Below are 15,300 nucleotides of genomic sequence, written 5' to 3' on the forward strand. Positions count from 1 at the left end.
CCTTTCCATTTTGTATCCATTACCCCATTCATATGTTTCTCCACAAAGAATTTATCTTCTTCACATTTAGTATTATGCTACAGCCCTTTCATTTAATCTGTTTCTTTTAAATAAACATGCTTCTATTATTGTATTCAAGTCATGAATCACATCCCCACTAAATGATAAATATGAAGTTGGACTGTCTCTTTTTATTAAACTCATTTGGTTCACTTAGTTTATTACCTATAATCTCTGTATACACATCTGGAGCTATGACTATTATTAGTTCTTTCTTGAGTCATTAACTTAATAAACATATACTACACATATATACAGAACTCTCTATTAGTGTCTGAAAGCAATAATATTTTAGATAAAAGATAATCCCTTTGTGGAGTCTAGTAGTAGGGATAAGACACAGACACAGATTTCTTTAATTCACAGTTTTAAGTAATAAAGGCATTAGGTAGTTGAGAAACAAAATTGTGTGTGAAATGTGATTACGAAAGCTTATCATCAACCAGTAGGATCAGGGAAGACTACATGAAGGAAGTGGCATTTGAGTTGGTCTTTAAAGAGGGATGACATTCCAGATATAAGAAACAACCAGGACCTCATGTAAGATTATTCTGACAACAGTATGAATAATGGATTAGAATGAGAAGAGTAGAGGTCAGACAACCCAGTAGGAGGTTGCTCTAATCCAGGTAATGCTAAAGTTAAACTGCCCTGGGGTAGCAGGAATGGAATAGGGGAAAGAACAAGTGTGAGAGGTATTTGAGAGGTGAAAAAGAAAGAACTTGCTAACTCGTTGGATATCGAGGGAGAGAGGGATGCACTTAGAAACATAACTGGGTAGCTCAGAAGAGAGATTAGGACAAGAAATGGAGCTTTAGTAGTCATCTGCATTCCTTTTTATTGTCCTCTGTGAATTGACATCTTCACTGCTTTTTTTCCTACAGCTTTATGCCATTCTCTAATGTATTTGGTTTAACAGATGTACACAGGCAAGTTGCTCCCTTATTAGGCTAAAACCTCACCTGAGATTTTTCAGACAATCCTTTTCCCTCAGTTAATTAGATCAGGGCTACTTAAACTTTTTCCACTCTCAACCCCTTTTCACCTGAGAAATAGGTATATAATGTAGTGTGAGATTAAAATTGGATATTAGATCATAAATCTCCCCTACTTAACCTTTCCCTTAATTTATCTCCCAGACTAGTAAATGGAAGAAGCTTCTGGTTTTCTAGTTAGAGCTTTTATTGTATGGTAGTCACAAGGTGATGTTGATTAGAAGGATAGGAAAGTAGAAATACAATACAAATCGTCTTAAGTCTAGGCTTAGTCTATATTCCGTATAAAACTCACCAAAACCCAAGGCCACCTTTGGGGAGAGAGACTGAGTCAAGCGCGTGCTGTTAACCGAGAGCCGGGCCGAGTCAAACTCCAGTCAGTGTCTGTCTGTGCAGCGCAGCCAGGAGACCAGTGGAACAGGAAAAAAGGCCCCACTTCTATTCTCTCCTTGCCTTTTAAGCTTGCACCCTGGAAGTCGAGTGCTCAGCAGGCAATCTGGCGTGTGTTGCAGGCAGACTGGTGTGCGTAGCTCATGCTGTTGGTCTCCTCCCCAAAAGGGTGGTCCTAAAAAAACCTGGCGTCTCTCCATTATCTAACCGACTGTTAAAACTTTTTACCACATTCCCCCCTTTTGTTCCTCAAGAAACAAAATATTTCCTTGATGGAACAGTAAAAATAATATAATAACTATTGCTAACTAATAATATGTGAACAACAATATAGAAAAGGAAGAGAGGAAAGTTTTGTCCAGAGGGGCGATTTTTTTTTTTGTCCTCATGAACCGACGCTTTGACATTAGTCTTGCAAAGGGAGAGCCTCTGCAGAGAGTACATGTTACAGATAGTGTATATTATAACAGAAAGGAGATAGTAAAAACTAACAAAACATATAACGTCTCTGAGTTCTCTTGTCTTCTTGAAGTGGTAAGATGTCATCAGGAGGAAACTGGATTCTGGTCTGGAAAACTGGATTCTGGACTCTGGTCTGGAAAGCTGGATTCTCTTCTTTAACTGTTTGAATTGCTGTATTTTTACTAAACCTTAGCATAGCATTTATATCCTTAGACTTCTAATAGAGGGTTGAGGTAGTTATGCAATCTGTAACACTTTTTCCCACCATGTGTCTGGATCAAAGCCAAATTTAGTATGTGTTCATGACACCTGAAAATGTTATGGAAAGGTTATCATACCATATCTCATGGTTCCGAGACAGCCAGTGATTGTGCTAGGCTACAGGTGAGTTCAACTGAGTGAGATAAAAAGATAAATAAGTTCAGTTAAATTAGGTTAAATTAGGAGGGAGAGAGGATGAATACTGGACTGTGCCTAGTAATTGTGCTCTACATAGTCACCATCATAAGCAAACTATGGACTTACGTATACCTGTCTCTCCTTTTGTTGCACATATATTCTCTCCAGGGCCTGCATCAGAGTTCACAGCAAGTTAGTCTCTGAAATGATAAGTTTCCATACTTCCAAAATCTCATATTAATTTCACCAAAGACAGTATGATGGTAAAAATGCATGCTATGCTGCATAACTGAGAACATATTAGTGATATATACAATAATTCGAAACCATACCCAGAGTATAATGACATATAAATAATAAATGAATGTAAATAGCTGATTATATTAGACATTATTACAAAATCTTCTTTTAGCAAGTAAACCACATCATCTTATACATGACTTCTCTAGTATAACAGTAGGAGATACTTAAAGTGATAATTAATTCATCAAAAAGAAATAAGACTTCAATTAGTAAGATTCAATATTCAGTGTTTTCAGTGAGGTATCAAGCAATAGGGTTCAATAACCCTTTCTGGTCTTTTTTAGTTAAACAGAACACAATAAAAGAGAAAAGAGAAAGAAAAAAAATAAAACTCATTAGAACTCATGGTTCTCTCAAAAAGAAAGAGTAAAAAAAAGAATAATTCTGGTAGCTTCTGAGGCTGGATGGTCTCACCCACAGCATATACTTAATATGCCTTTGAAAAGTCACTTAGTTTACAAAATCGGGTTTTTAAAGAAAAGCAAAAGAAGCAAAAGTCAAAACAAAGCAAAACCAAAAACCAAAAATAAAAAGCAAAAGATTTGCTAAGCACCCTTTTGTGCTCTTAAAGAACTTAAAGGTGTGGTGAATTCCAGGTCTTTTCAGTGCCTTTCAAAAGTCAAAACAAAACAAAAACGAAACCAAAAAGGATTAAAAAAAATAGGTATAGGGTAGGGAAAGGGTGGGAGAAATTGAGGTGGGCCAGAAAACTAGGCCATGTGCTTCAGTGCTTTTACCTGTAGAAGGAAATGCTTGTTAAATTTTAAGGTGTTTAAGCTGCTAGAGTTTGGGGTATGCCACATTGTTTTAACTGGTTCCCCAATTCTCTGCATGCCAAAGTGGCAGGGGTTTCTGAATTGTTATTGATCTTTCTAATGCTGTCATAATGTTCTTTATGGTAGAAAATGTGGAGTTCTCTAGCATCAGTTTTGTCTGTGCCACTGATTTTCAATAAAGGTTGATTTAACTGATGAACTACCACATTCAGCTGAAGCTGCTTAGCAAATGCTACAATTGTATCATTTCTTCCCCACTTTCCAAATTTCTTTAATCCGTCAACATATTCCTCAAAAGGGGAGTCATTTACTCTAAAAGACTCAAACTCTTGTCTATGGTTAATCATATAAGAAGCAGCTTCTTCTCTCTGTCTGAGATGATTCCTACAGTGACCTTCTAGCTGGTCTGCTAAGGCCCTAAAAAGGCAATTTCCGTCTCCTGATACTTTACGAAGACGGAGTCCCAAAGCATTTAACTGATCAGTGGGATTATCAAATGGGAACTGCCTATTTCCTCTGGACTCTCTTTGCTCTTCAACAGTTGCTATCGTTAGGGTTTTTAGCTCTTTAGCGTCTACCTCAGGTCTATCTGAAATCTCTTCACCTATGAATGGTGCAGGCTTTACATGAGAGCAATGAATCCATGAGTCTTTTTCACCAATTTTAATGGCAGTAGGAGTTGTCAATAATACCTGAAAAGGTCCTTCCCAGGCAGGTTGGGTTCCACTGGTTCTCTGAAAATTCTTTACATATATTTTATCTCCTGGGTTGAGGCTGTGCAATGAAAAGTCTAATGGGCCTGCCTGGACCACAGCTCCTGCCTCATGGAGTTCACGTAGATTTGGGATAAAATCAAATCAGTGAAATGTGTGCCTTTGTCAGAATCAATGTGGGCTGGTGGGCCAAAACGAGGTACTATCTCTTTAAGAAGAATTTTGGCAACAAAGGCAGCTGTGGCTCGGGGGGCTGGGAAAGGCCTCCACCCACCGAGTGAGCTGATCAACTATAACAAGGCAAAATTTATAATGTCCTGCTTTTGGCATAGTAATATAATCAATTTGTAAGTGCTCAAAAGGTGTATATGCTAGGGGACGCCCTCCATAAGCTTTGGCTTTAAAAGCATATTGATTATGAGATTGACATGTGGAGCAGCCCAAACAGATTCGAGATGCTGTGTTAGTCACACCTGGTGCTATCCAGGTTCTCTTAATAGAGTCTACGATGCCTTGTGTACCAAAATGGCCTTTTCTGTGAACAGAGAGGCATACCTGGTGGTAGAATTTCCGGGGAAGAAATGGCTTACCTTCCGGAGACACCCAGATGCCATTGATCTGTTTCGCCTTAAATTTCTTTTTCCACTTTTCTACTTCAGAATCGTCATAGGTTAGGTTGGAAGGAATATCCTCAGAAGGTGAAAGGTTAAATACATGTTCAGGAGCTTCTAATGCAGCAAGCTTGGCTGCAGAATCGGCTCGTGCATTTCCCTTTGAAACAGGATCACTATTCCCTGTGTGGGCAGGGCAATGTACAACGGCTAGGGAAGAAGGCAGTTTCAGGGCATCTAAGAGGTCCTTGATAAGGTCCCCATTGGCAATAGCCTTGCCTGAGGATGTTAGGAAGCCTCGTTGACACCAAATCATACCAATAAAGTGGCATATGCCAAAGCCATATTTCGAGTCAGTAAAAATAGTGGCACTCTTACCTTTGGCTATATTACAGGCCTGTGTAAGAGCCACAAGTTCAGCAACCTGTGCACTAAAATGGGAAGGCAGAGAAGCTGCCCAGAGGGTATCATAATCAGAAACTACAGCAGCTCCAGTAAAACGGGTTCCCTCTCTCATAAATGAGGAACCATCTGTATAGAGGACAAGATCAGGATTTTCTAAAGGTGTATCAAAAAGATCATCATGGGGTTTTTCAGCCATATCAACTAAAGAAGCACAGTCGTGCAATGGTTCCCCCGAGAATGGTAAGTTAGGGAGTAGCGTTGCTGGATTGAGAACTGTGCAGTGTTTTAAAGTGATATTCTCATTACCTAACAGGGTTATTTCATACTTAGCCAGCCTTTGATCTGAAAAGGCTTGTGTCCTGTGACATAGTAAGAGAGCCCCTACTTCGTGAGGGCATTGCACCATTAGAGGGTTACCTAGGACCAAATCAGAGGCTTTTTCTACCAAAAGGGCTGTGGCCACCACTGCCCTAAGGCAAGGTGGCGCTCCAGCCGCTACAGGGTCCAGCTGAGTTGAATAGTAGGCTATAGGGCGTTGGTTAGGCCCCAGTGATTGAGTCAGAACTCCAGAAGCCACCCCTCTTTGTTCATGCACAAAGAGAGTGAAAGGCTTACTATAATCTGGTAGTCCTAGGGCAGGTGCTGATAACAAGGCCCGTTTTAATTCTTTTATGGCTGAGAAATGCTGGGGATCCAACTGTAAAATGTCTGGGACAGAACTTTTTGTTAGAGCTATGAGAGGTTTAGTAATTTCACCAAAAGAGGGTATCCATTGTCTACAGTACCTGGCTGCTCCCAGAATGGCTCTCAACTGCCTCTTAGTAGTGGGGGCAGAGAGTTGTTGAATGGCCTGGACTCGCTTAGAAGAGACAGAGCAAGTTCCAGCAGCCAAAATAAATCCTAAATATTCTACCTGCGGCAAACACCATTGTACCTTTGTCTTGGAAACCTTGTGTCCTCTCTTGTGGAGCTCCAGCAGTAAGTGACGGCTATCTTCCTGACAAATTTCAGCATTAGGAGAAGCCAAAAGTAAGTCATCAACATATTGTACTAGTATGGAGCCCTTAAAGGTAATAGAGGCCAGATCCTGCTGTAAAATTTGGGAAAATAATGTGGGACTGTCTACAAATCCCTGTGGGAGTCTAGTCCAGGTCCACTGTCTATTTTTCCAGGTAAAAGCAAATAAATATTGGAAGTCCTCATGTACTGGTATGGAGAAAAAGGCAGAGCAGAGGTCTACCACTGTGAAACATGTAGATTCATAGGGAATGGATGAAATTATCATAGCCAGGTTTGGAATTATAACATAATTATTAATCGCTCTAAGATCTTGCACAAAACGATAAACAGGTTTACCATCTGGCCCAGGCTTGGGTTTTTTAACTGGCAAAATGGGAGTATTGCATGGAGAGTGATGACATGGAATAATAATACCCTGACTTTTCAAAGCCTCAATTATAGGTATGATCCCTTCTATTGCTTCCCTAGACAATGGATACTGTGGAATGGAGGGGGTGGTCCCCCCTTAACTTTAAAGGTAACAGGCATGGCAGACTTAAGGAGCCCCACCTCATTAGGGGATGAGGCCCATAAAGACTCAGGAATGTCAGAGGGGATTTTGGATACCTCCCCTGCTGTTCCTTGAGCTTCTGTAAGTAAAATTGGTAATAAATGAACAGTATCCTCTGGCAATTGTAGGGAGACAGCCCCATCTGGAGCACAAGATATGGTTGCTCTAAGCTTGCAAAGGAGATCACAACCTAATAAATTTACAGGGGCATCAGGCATGAGTAAAAATGAATGTTCTAATGTTAAGGGCCCCATAGATACCATGCGAGGATTCAATTTTGCCACTCTCTGGCTCTTTTCTGAGACTCCCACTACATTCAAAAATTCTACAGGTCTACACCCAGCATCTGGTTTGCTTACTAATACTGATTTAGAGGCTCCTGTGTCTAGCAGACAATTGTAATAAGTCTCCCCCACTTTTAGGGTGACATGTGGTTCATTACTCTGGGGAGGTGAATGGATTGGCACAAGTGTATTCAAAAAATCCGGATCTGGGAATATATGGCTTTCATTATCTATGTTCCATTCCTCCCCAAGACCCCATCATTCCTGTGCCCTCCTCTGAGAGGGACCTTGGTTACCATTATTCTGGTACTGCCTTTCTGTATTCCTCCGAAAAGATCTATTTCTATTTTGATTTCGCCTATAATTAGAATTAGAATTTCTTCTCCAAGTCCTACATTCTCTCAATTCATGCCCCTCCTTACAACAGTAACAACACACCTTAGTGTCCTCGTTCCGGTGTTCACATGGCTGACTAGGAATCGCCGGTGCCAGAATGCTCTGTTTAGGGTGATCTGGACCTTCCTCACATGAGTCAAAGACATAATTTGTAAATTCCTTAATCCTATCTACTGTGAGAGTTCTCCAGTCTGGACATTGTGTCAGAAAGTATCTGCGTATTTCTGGCAGTGAATTATAAACAAATGTGTTGAGAATGATATGGGAATCTCTTAAATCTACTGGATCCAATCTGGTGTACTGTCTAGCGGCCTCACAAAGTCTACCATAAAATCTGTTTGGTCTTTCATTAGCCTCCTGAGGTAGGCTTAAAAATTTCTGCCAGTTTTCCGGTTTTCTAGAGCAAGATTCCATTCCCTTCAGAAGTGTTTCTCTAGCATCTTTTAATCTTTGGAAATCCCTATCATTATTATAATTCCACTCTGGATCCTTTAGAGGCCATTCCACATCAGCCTTACCCTTCACAACAAGGGCATTTCCTGCTGAGATAATATCTGTAATCTCAGTTGGGGACAGCAAAGTTTCCATAAGGCAAATAACATCAGCCCAAGTGGGTTGATACATATATTAAATATAGTCCTTAACTGTGAAATTACAGTGTTTGGATTTTTCTCAAAACTAGGGATGATTGATTTCCATGCGCTCAAGTTACTTGGTTTTGTTAAGGGCTAAAATTCTAGCTAAACTGTCTAAAATTTCTAATGAGTGGTCACCAATAAATTATAAGCTTTAGCAAGAGTTAGACTTTTAAGCATTTATTAAGGAGAATAAGAATTTGGTAAAGAGAGAAAGAAAGGCCTAGATTCCTATCTGTTAAAGGGAGAGCGCATTTCTAGCTCCGCTCTCCACCAGAGTCCAAAGGAAAAAAAAAGTGAGCCTGAGCGCCAGTCTCTTCCTTCCTCCTCCCACTAGCCCGCGTCACTTCCTGATGCCAAAGAAAAGACTCCTGGTCTTGCCCTCAAAGACCTTTGCTTCATGGGCGGAACTCTTCTACAGTAAGTCTCCAGCAGGTGGTGTTATTCCAATCGTTACAGTTTAAAGGGGCTATATTTTCTGTCTTGAATCGGTGCCCCTTTTTTGGTATGTTCTATAGTTTCCTGCAGGGGGAGCAGTTTCTGCTGATCTGATTCTAAACTTGGATCATCTCTAGTAGAAAGAGCCATCTTGTCGGCTCTCTCCATATGTGACAATTTCCCCCATATTATAACAATGATAATAGCAAAAATAAAATCCTTAGTCATATGAACTATGGATGTGGTATTAAAAGGTATTTCAATTGCAGGCATAAAATTTCTACTTATATTAAACGTATTTTCCCAAAGATTCACACTTAGACTATTATACAAAAAACTTTTTGCTGCCTGAATGAAGAAAAAACCAATAATGTTATGAAGGACCATTGAGTAAACTATTCCTCTAAGTTGGGACGTTATGCTGTCCCAATACATTCGGATGAGAAAAATCAAAGGGATAGTAGAATATTCGAGCATCTTGCCCTTTAAACTGGGCTGGCTTTTCTGTTTAAAGCAAAGCTTTTAGAGGTTTAAAGCAAGGGAGATTAGGCAAATGAGGCAAAGTCAGTGGGGGTATTTAAGAGAAAGTCCACTAAATTAGGTGGCTCGTGGCCAAACTAGGGAGGATGGGAGGGTCCTTAAGATCCCTTCAGGGGTCACCAAACTGTGAGATTAAAATTGGATATTAGATCATAAATCTCCCCTACTTAACCTTTCCCTTAATTTATCTCCCAGACTAGTAAATGGAAGAAGCTTCTGGTTTTCTAGTTAGAGCTTTTATTGTATGGTAGTCACAAGGTGATGTTGATTAGAAGGATAGGAAAGTAGAAATACAATACAAATCGTCTTAAGTCTAGGCTTAGTCTATATTCCGTATAAAACTCACCAAAACCCAAGGCCACCTTTGGGGAGAGAGACTGAGTCAAGCGCGTGCTGTTAACCGAGAGCCGGGCTGAGTCAAACTCCAGTCAGTGTCTGTCTGTGCAGCGCAGCCAGGAGACCAGTGGAGCAGGAAAAAAGGCCCCACTTCCGGACTGGTGTGCGTAGCTCATGCTGTTGGTCTCCTCCCCAAAAGGGTGGTCCTAAAAAAAAAACTGGCGTCTCTCCATTATCTAACCGACTGTTAAAACTTTTCACCACAGTAGGTATACAAATCAAACATTTACTGCCAAATTTTTCATGACCACTACATTCAGTTACATGACCCCACATGGAGTTGTGAGCCACAGTTTAAGAAACTTTGAATTAGATGGCCCTAAGTTGGTAGATTTTATTATCTGAAGTTTTAAAATAGTAACAAAATGTAAAGATTTTCCTAGAAGCATACTTATTTAGAAAATTTAGAAGTACTTAATTTATTTTATGGATTATTACATGATTTCTCTTCTTATAAAATTGGAAAGCAAATGATATGAGATCTATTTTTCCTAAGGCTTTTCAATTTACATCAGATTTGTAAAAGTCTATTTATCATTGCCTAATGTTATTGCCTTGCCTAAGAGCCAAATAGCCTCTAGAGATCTAGTGTGTGAAATGTATGGCACCAATCCTGGGCCACCCTGACACTTGTGCAGTGGCTGCACAACTGAAAGAGTAACCAAGAGTAGTGCAATGGGAAATGACAGTGGACTAGAATCTCAGAAGGCTTCAAGCAATGTTCTCTTTGTCTTTGTCCAAAGTAACTGATATTTGTGTTTTTCCTCCAGTTTCAATTATGGATAAGGTGACCACCGTCTTCAACAGTGCTCAAAGATTAGAAGTTGTTAGAAACTGCATCTCCTTCATATTTGAAAATAAAGTTTTAGAAACTGAAAAGGTAATTTATTAAAAGTTTATTTTCCTGTTTTACATAATTGCCCATGTATAACCTATATCTGACTGCTCACTACCTCAGGGAAGGAAGAGGAGAGAGGGGAGAGGGGAGGGAGGGATAGAATTTCAAAATCAAAACTTTAAATAAAAATGTTTATCAAAGGTTTGTTTTTTTAAGTTTATTTACAAAGTATGTGTTTGCTTGTTTCTGTGTTAAATTTACTCATGTTAAATTACCAATGAGCCTTTTCACAAATCCTGTCCATTTTTCTTTTGCCATATTCATGACCTGTTTTGGTCATTTGAAATTAATATGATTATGTGTCCAAATAAAAACTACAGAAAATGGTATTGCTGCCAATTAAGTTCCAAGCATAAAGTTTTCATTTTATTTAACCAAGCAATGAAATATTATTCTCCATGGACTTTTCAGAAAATTTTTTTCAAAGATTTGGCATAATCATCCCTGTTGTGAAGGATCTTAGCTGTTCCACAGAAGTGATTTTTACAGATACCTAAAACTTCTTTAAATATCAAAACCTATTTTCTTTCTTTTTTTTTAGTGAGGCAATTGGGGTTAAGTGACTTGCCCAGGGTCACACAGCTAGTAAGTGTTAAGTGTCTGAGGCCGGATTTGAACTCAGGTACTCCTGACTCCAGGGCCGGTGCTCTATCCACTGTGCCACCTACCTGCCCCAACCTATTTTCTTTTAACCATTTAGCACAGAATATTTATTAAAGCATACTAAATTCTTTTCTGCTTCATTAAACCGAGGATGTGGAACATATTTTTTTTTACCTTTAATTTTGTCTAGGTGATTCAAGATCATTATAAGTATCAAGTGTATCGCACATTGAGCCATTTCTAGCCTGTTGAAGTTTGTTGGGATAGATGCCTCTCTCTCTATTGGGTGGCCCCAAGCTGCTGTGTTTGTGGAGTTCTTTGGTTGCTTTAGTAGTTTTCTGATTTCCCTCTATTACTACTATCAGATCTTCCCTTCTTGCTGCTGTCCCTATTCCTCTCTCTTTTGGTCCTCTCCTAGTTCTCTCTAATTTGCTGCTTTTAAATATAATTCAAGGAGATATAGGTGGTACAATAGATAGCGTGCCAGGCCTCGAGTCAGCAAGACTCATCTTCCTAAATTTAAATCTGGCCTCAGACTGCTAGCTGTGTGACAATGGACAAGTCACTAAATCCTGTTTGCCTCAGTTTCCTCATTTGTAAAATAAGCTGGAGAAGAAAATGGCAAATTATTTCAGGATCTTTGCCAAGAAAACCTTAAGTTGTGGTCATGAAGGGTCAGACAGAACTGAAATGACTGAAAAACAAAATATAATTTGAACTGAGGGCCAGATAATTAAACTTTTTAGAATTATGCATAAAGTAAAAGGAAATGGTCTCTGAATGAAAAGTTTGAAAGCTTCCTTAAGCTTTATGACAGATATTTTGGCTTCTTGGGGTCCTTTTTTGCCCATAACTTGGGTATTTCTATTATAAATAGTTGAAGTTTTTAGGTGAGATATTAATACGCTCTTTTCCCCAGTAGGTTCACATCAATTCTTTTCAGATTTGAAAATAATTTTTCTACAAATCAGGAATTTAACTGTAGCTAAATATCTTGTCAGGTCACTTTGATACTTTGAAAGATCCATCATTTCATTGGTATAGGTATTCCTTACCCTAAAACTAATAACAGCCTTTCCATATTCCATGGGTGCTGAGCTAGGATCTCAGCACCAAGTTTCCAACCATCTATTGAGGAGATTCTCTTTAGTTGAGCTGGTCTTTGGGTAACATGGTCCATCCCTGGGCCCATCTTAACAAGGCCTCAGCTGAGGAGTTTAAGCTTAAGCTCTGCTGACATAATTTGTGAGAACCCAAAATTGCTTTTTTTTTTTTTTTTTTTGCGGGGTAATGGGGGTTAAGTGACTTGCCCAGGGTCACACAGCTGGTAAGTGTCAAGTGTCTGAGGTCGGATTTGAACTCAGGTCCTCCTGAATCCAGGGCTGGTGCTTTATCCACTGCGCCACCTAGACGTCCCCCCCCCCCAAAAAATTGCTTTTTAACAAGGCATTAGAAGGAGACTCTAGCAGAGGCTGACCAATTCCAACTGGTAAAAGCCATTGTTTTTCAGAGTTTTCAATCAGAAAACTTATCTTGGTTATGGAGTAGCAATCAAATTTATATAAAAGTCTGACCTTTGATCTTGTAACAACAGTGAATTATATGACAAATTTTTTCATAAAAGTGCTACCCAATACTGAAAAAAGTTGATCCTGAGTGATTTCAACAGATATTGGTAATTCTACTCCTAAAAGTGAATGTGAAATTTTTACTTTATTTACTTCCCTATAACTTAAAATCAAGTGACAGTCCTTCTGTTTAATGCCTCCTTTCCCAGCCTTTATCCCCTTTCCATGCCCCGCCCCAAGCTGTGATTTCAATCATATGGGAAAATCCATTCACTTTGTAGAATATGGCCTGCAGCTCTCAGCAGTTAAATGACTTGCCCAGGACACACAGTCAGTATGGTTCAGAGGCAGGGCTTGAGCCCCAGATCCTCCTGAGGCCTCCCCTCCACCCACTGTCAGGATGCCTTTCTTGGGATTCTTCGTTTGAAAGCAATTTTTTTTTTTGAGATTTTTGAAATTCAGTATATCTCTAGCCATGATCTCTCTCCTGCTGGTTGCTTTTCTTTCATATCCCCACAAAACACTGGGTCATTCCTTACTCACCATCATCACTCTTGGCTCCTCCTTCTTCCACTATTAGTCAGCAACCTCTTACCCTCTGTGGTTCACTCCATCTCTTTCTCTAGATCACTCACAATGACCAGACCCAAAACTTGGACTGCATTACCCCATCTTCTCTGTTTTTGCATGGCTTCTTTTATAGCCCAGCTCATGTGCTGCCTCCTACCCAAAGTCATTACTGTATTCTCCTTCAAACTTCCTTTTTATGTTCATTTGTATACATATCCTATCTATGCATGCACACATACCAGCACACCCCTAGTCAACTATAAGGTCCTTGATTGTCCTCAAGACATGGTTTGGGGTTATTTATTTCTAGTAACTAACAGTGCTTTTTGTATGGTGGATATTTAATAAATATTTGTTATTTAATGGATTTTGGGGGGGCGGGGCAATGAGGGTTAAGTGACTTGCCCAGGGTCACACAGCTAGTAAGTGTCAAATGTCTGAGGCCGAATTTGAACTCAGGTCCTCCTGAATCCAGGGCCAGTGCTTTAATGCACCGCCACCTAGCTGCCCCCTGGAATTATTATTTCAAAATGGTGTCCAGTGGGCTATGATTCAGATATTTATTTCAGTAGAATTAGGTTTTTGGTCATATGAATAAAGTGAAGTTTTCTTGTTCTCAGACCCTTCCTGCTGCTTTGAGAGCCCTCAAAGGAAAGGCAGCGCGGCAGTGTCTTACCTATGAGTTGGGTTTGCATGTACAACAGAATCGGGCCATACTAGACCATCAGCAGTTTGACTACATTGTAAGGATGATGAACTGTACTCTGCAGGTAATTTGTATGTTTTCTTTCAGACCTCTTCCCACCCCCACCCCTTTTTTGAAATAATATTTATTATCTGAGATTTAATTTAAAAAAACCTATCTGTTAAGTCCTTAGACTTTCCAGGGCCAAAAGACTAAAGAGCCAATATCCACACCATTTCTGCCAAATATACTTATTCAGGGTTTGGCATGAACATAAAGTTTCCTTTCCATCCATGCTGGATAGTGGATTATTCTATTAATTCTCCAAACAATGTCTTTGGAAATGAAAAGTTGTCTTATAAATATTATAGTGCATATTACTTTATCGTATTGCTTATTCACTCAGAGACAATTCTATTGCCATCATGTTTTTAAATCTTGGGATTTATAAAGAGTTGATGACAGAATAGAAGGTCAAGAGATAGCAAGAATATAAGGATAAATGTATTTTCTGGTACCTATTAGCTCAAGCACTAGGTACTTAGAGATATGCCATGTTACCATAGTTAGAGCCAGCCAGAAATAGTCTTATTCCCCAGAGTTTACAATCTTGTAACATTACATTATTAACAAACATTATTTCAGCTGTTCTTACTAGTCAGATAATCATTTGTCCCTATTTATTAAGAAACCGAGGGAATGAAGAGGATATGTATAACCTCCTCTGTGTTTTTAATCTTTCCAACATTCCAAAGCCAGGAGTAAATCTGGGATGAGTACATAGATTAATGATAAAATGCATTTAGATCAGAAGGTGGTGGTATATTAAGGCTGTAGGAGCCAAGATTCTCAACATCCTCTACACCCCTGTAACACTGAAGAAGAATCACCTGTAGAATCCTCTACCCATTCCAGGGACAGACAAGACTGCCAGGATTCTGCAGAGAATCCTGCCCAAAGTAGCCCCAGCACAACTGAAGATGGGCTCTTTGGAATCAAGGCTGCCCACAGCCCAGCAATACCCAGCAGTGAATCAGAGGAGGGCAGGAGGAGAATAGCCCCAGGAAGACCCCAAAAGCCTCATAGCAGCAGCCCAGCAGTAGGGGAGAAGGGCCTTATCCAGAGCAACCTTGAAGCCCTGTGACAAGAGGGAGTCCCTAGGCAGAGCCTAGCATCAGAGTAGCTCCGAAAGCCCTGGCCAGGTGAGCCCAGGCTTGGCCAGACTCAGAACTAGGCAGGACTTCCCCACACCACTTAGGAATGCTGGAGCTGAGCTTCACCTAAGCATCCCCACCTTCTTCTCCCTACCTCCTTGCCTCCAGCCTAGAACCTGGGGCTTCTAGATGCACAAACAAAAGAAAATACCAAATACCATGACCAGATACCTTGGATTTAGAGATACCTTGGGAATAAACCTGGAGGATAAAAGCCTTCCCACAGCAATTCTGTATAAAGCCTCAGAGAAAAAAAATGTACTGGTCACAAAGTTTACCTGTGTTAAGGGCTAAAATTCTAGCTAAACTGTCTAAAATATCTAATGAGTGGTCGCCAATAAATTATAAGCTTTAGCAAGAGTTAGACTTTTAAGCATTTATTAAGGAGA

General features: G+C 39.8%; 1 protein-coding gene across 4 annotated transcripts in view; it reads left to right on the forward strand.

The window, feature by feature from the left end:
* The window catches only part of SBF2 (SET binding factor 2), a 496,438-nt gene that overhangs the window by 299,326 nt on the left and 181,812 nt on the right, over positions 1-15,300 (forward strand). For all 4 annotated transcript variants that reach the window (XM_043970029.1, XM_043970030.1, XM_043970031.1 and 1 more), the window contains exons 15-16: positions 10,144-10,253; positions 13,633-13,782. In XM_043970029.1, coding sequence (XP_043825964.1) covers positions 10,144-10,253; positions 13,633-13,782 — 260 coding nt within the window. The remainder of the gene's footprint in view (positions 1-10,143; positions 10,254-13,632; positions 13,783-15,300) is intronic.

Source organism: Dromiciops gliroides, chromosome 6, assembly GCF_019393635.1.
Source record: "Dromiciops gliroides isolate mDroGli1 chromosome 6, mDroGli1.pri, whole genome shotgun sequence".
NCBI lineage: Eukaryota > Metazoa > Chordata > Mammalia > Microbiotheria > Microbiotheriidae > Dromiciops > Dromiciops gliroides.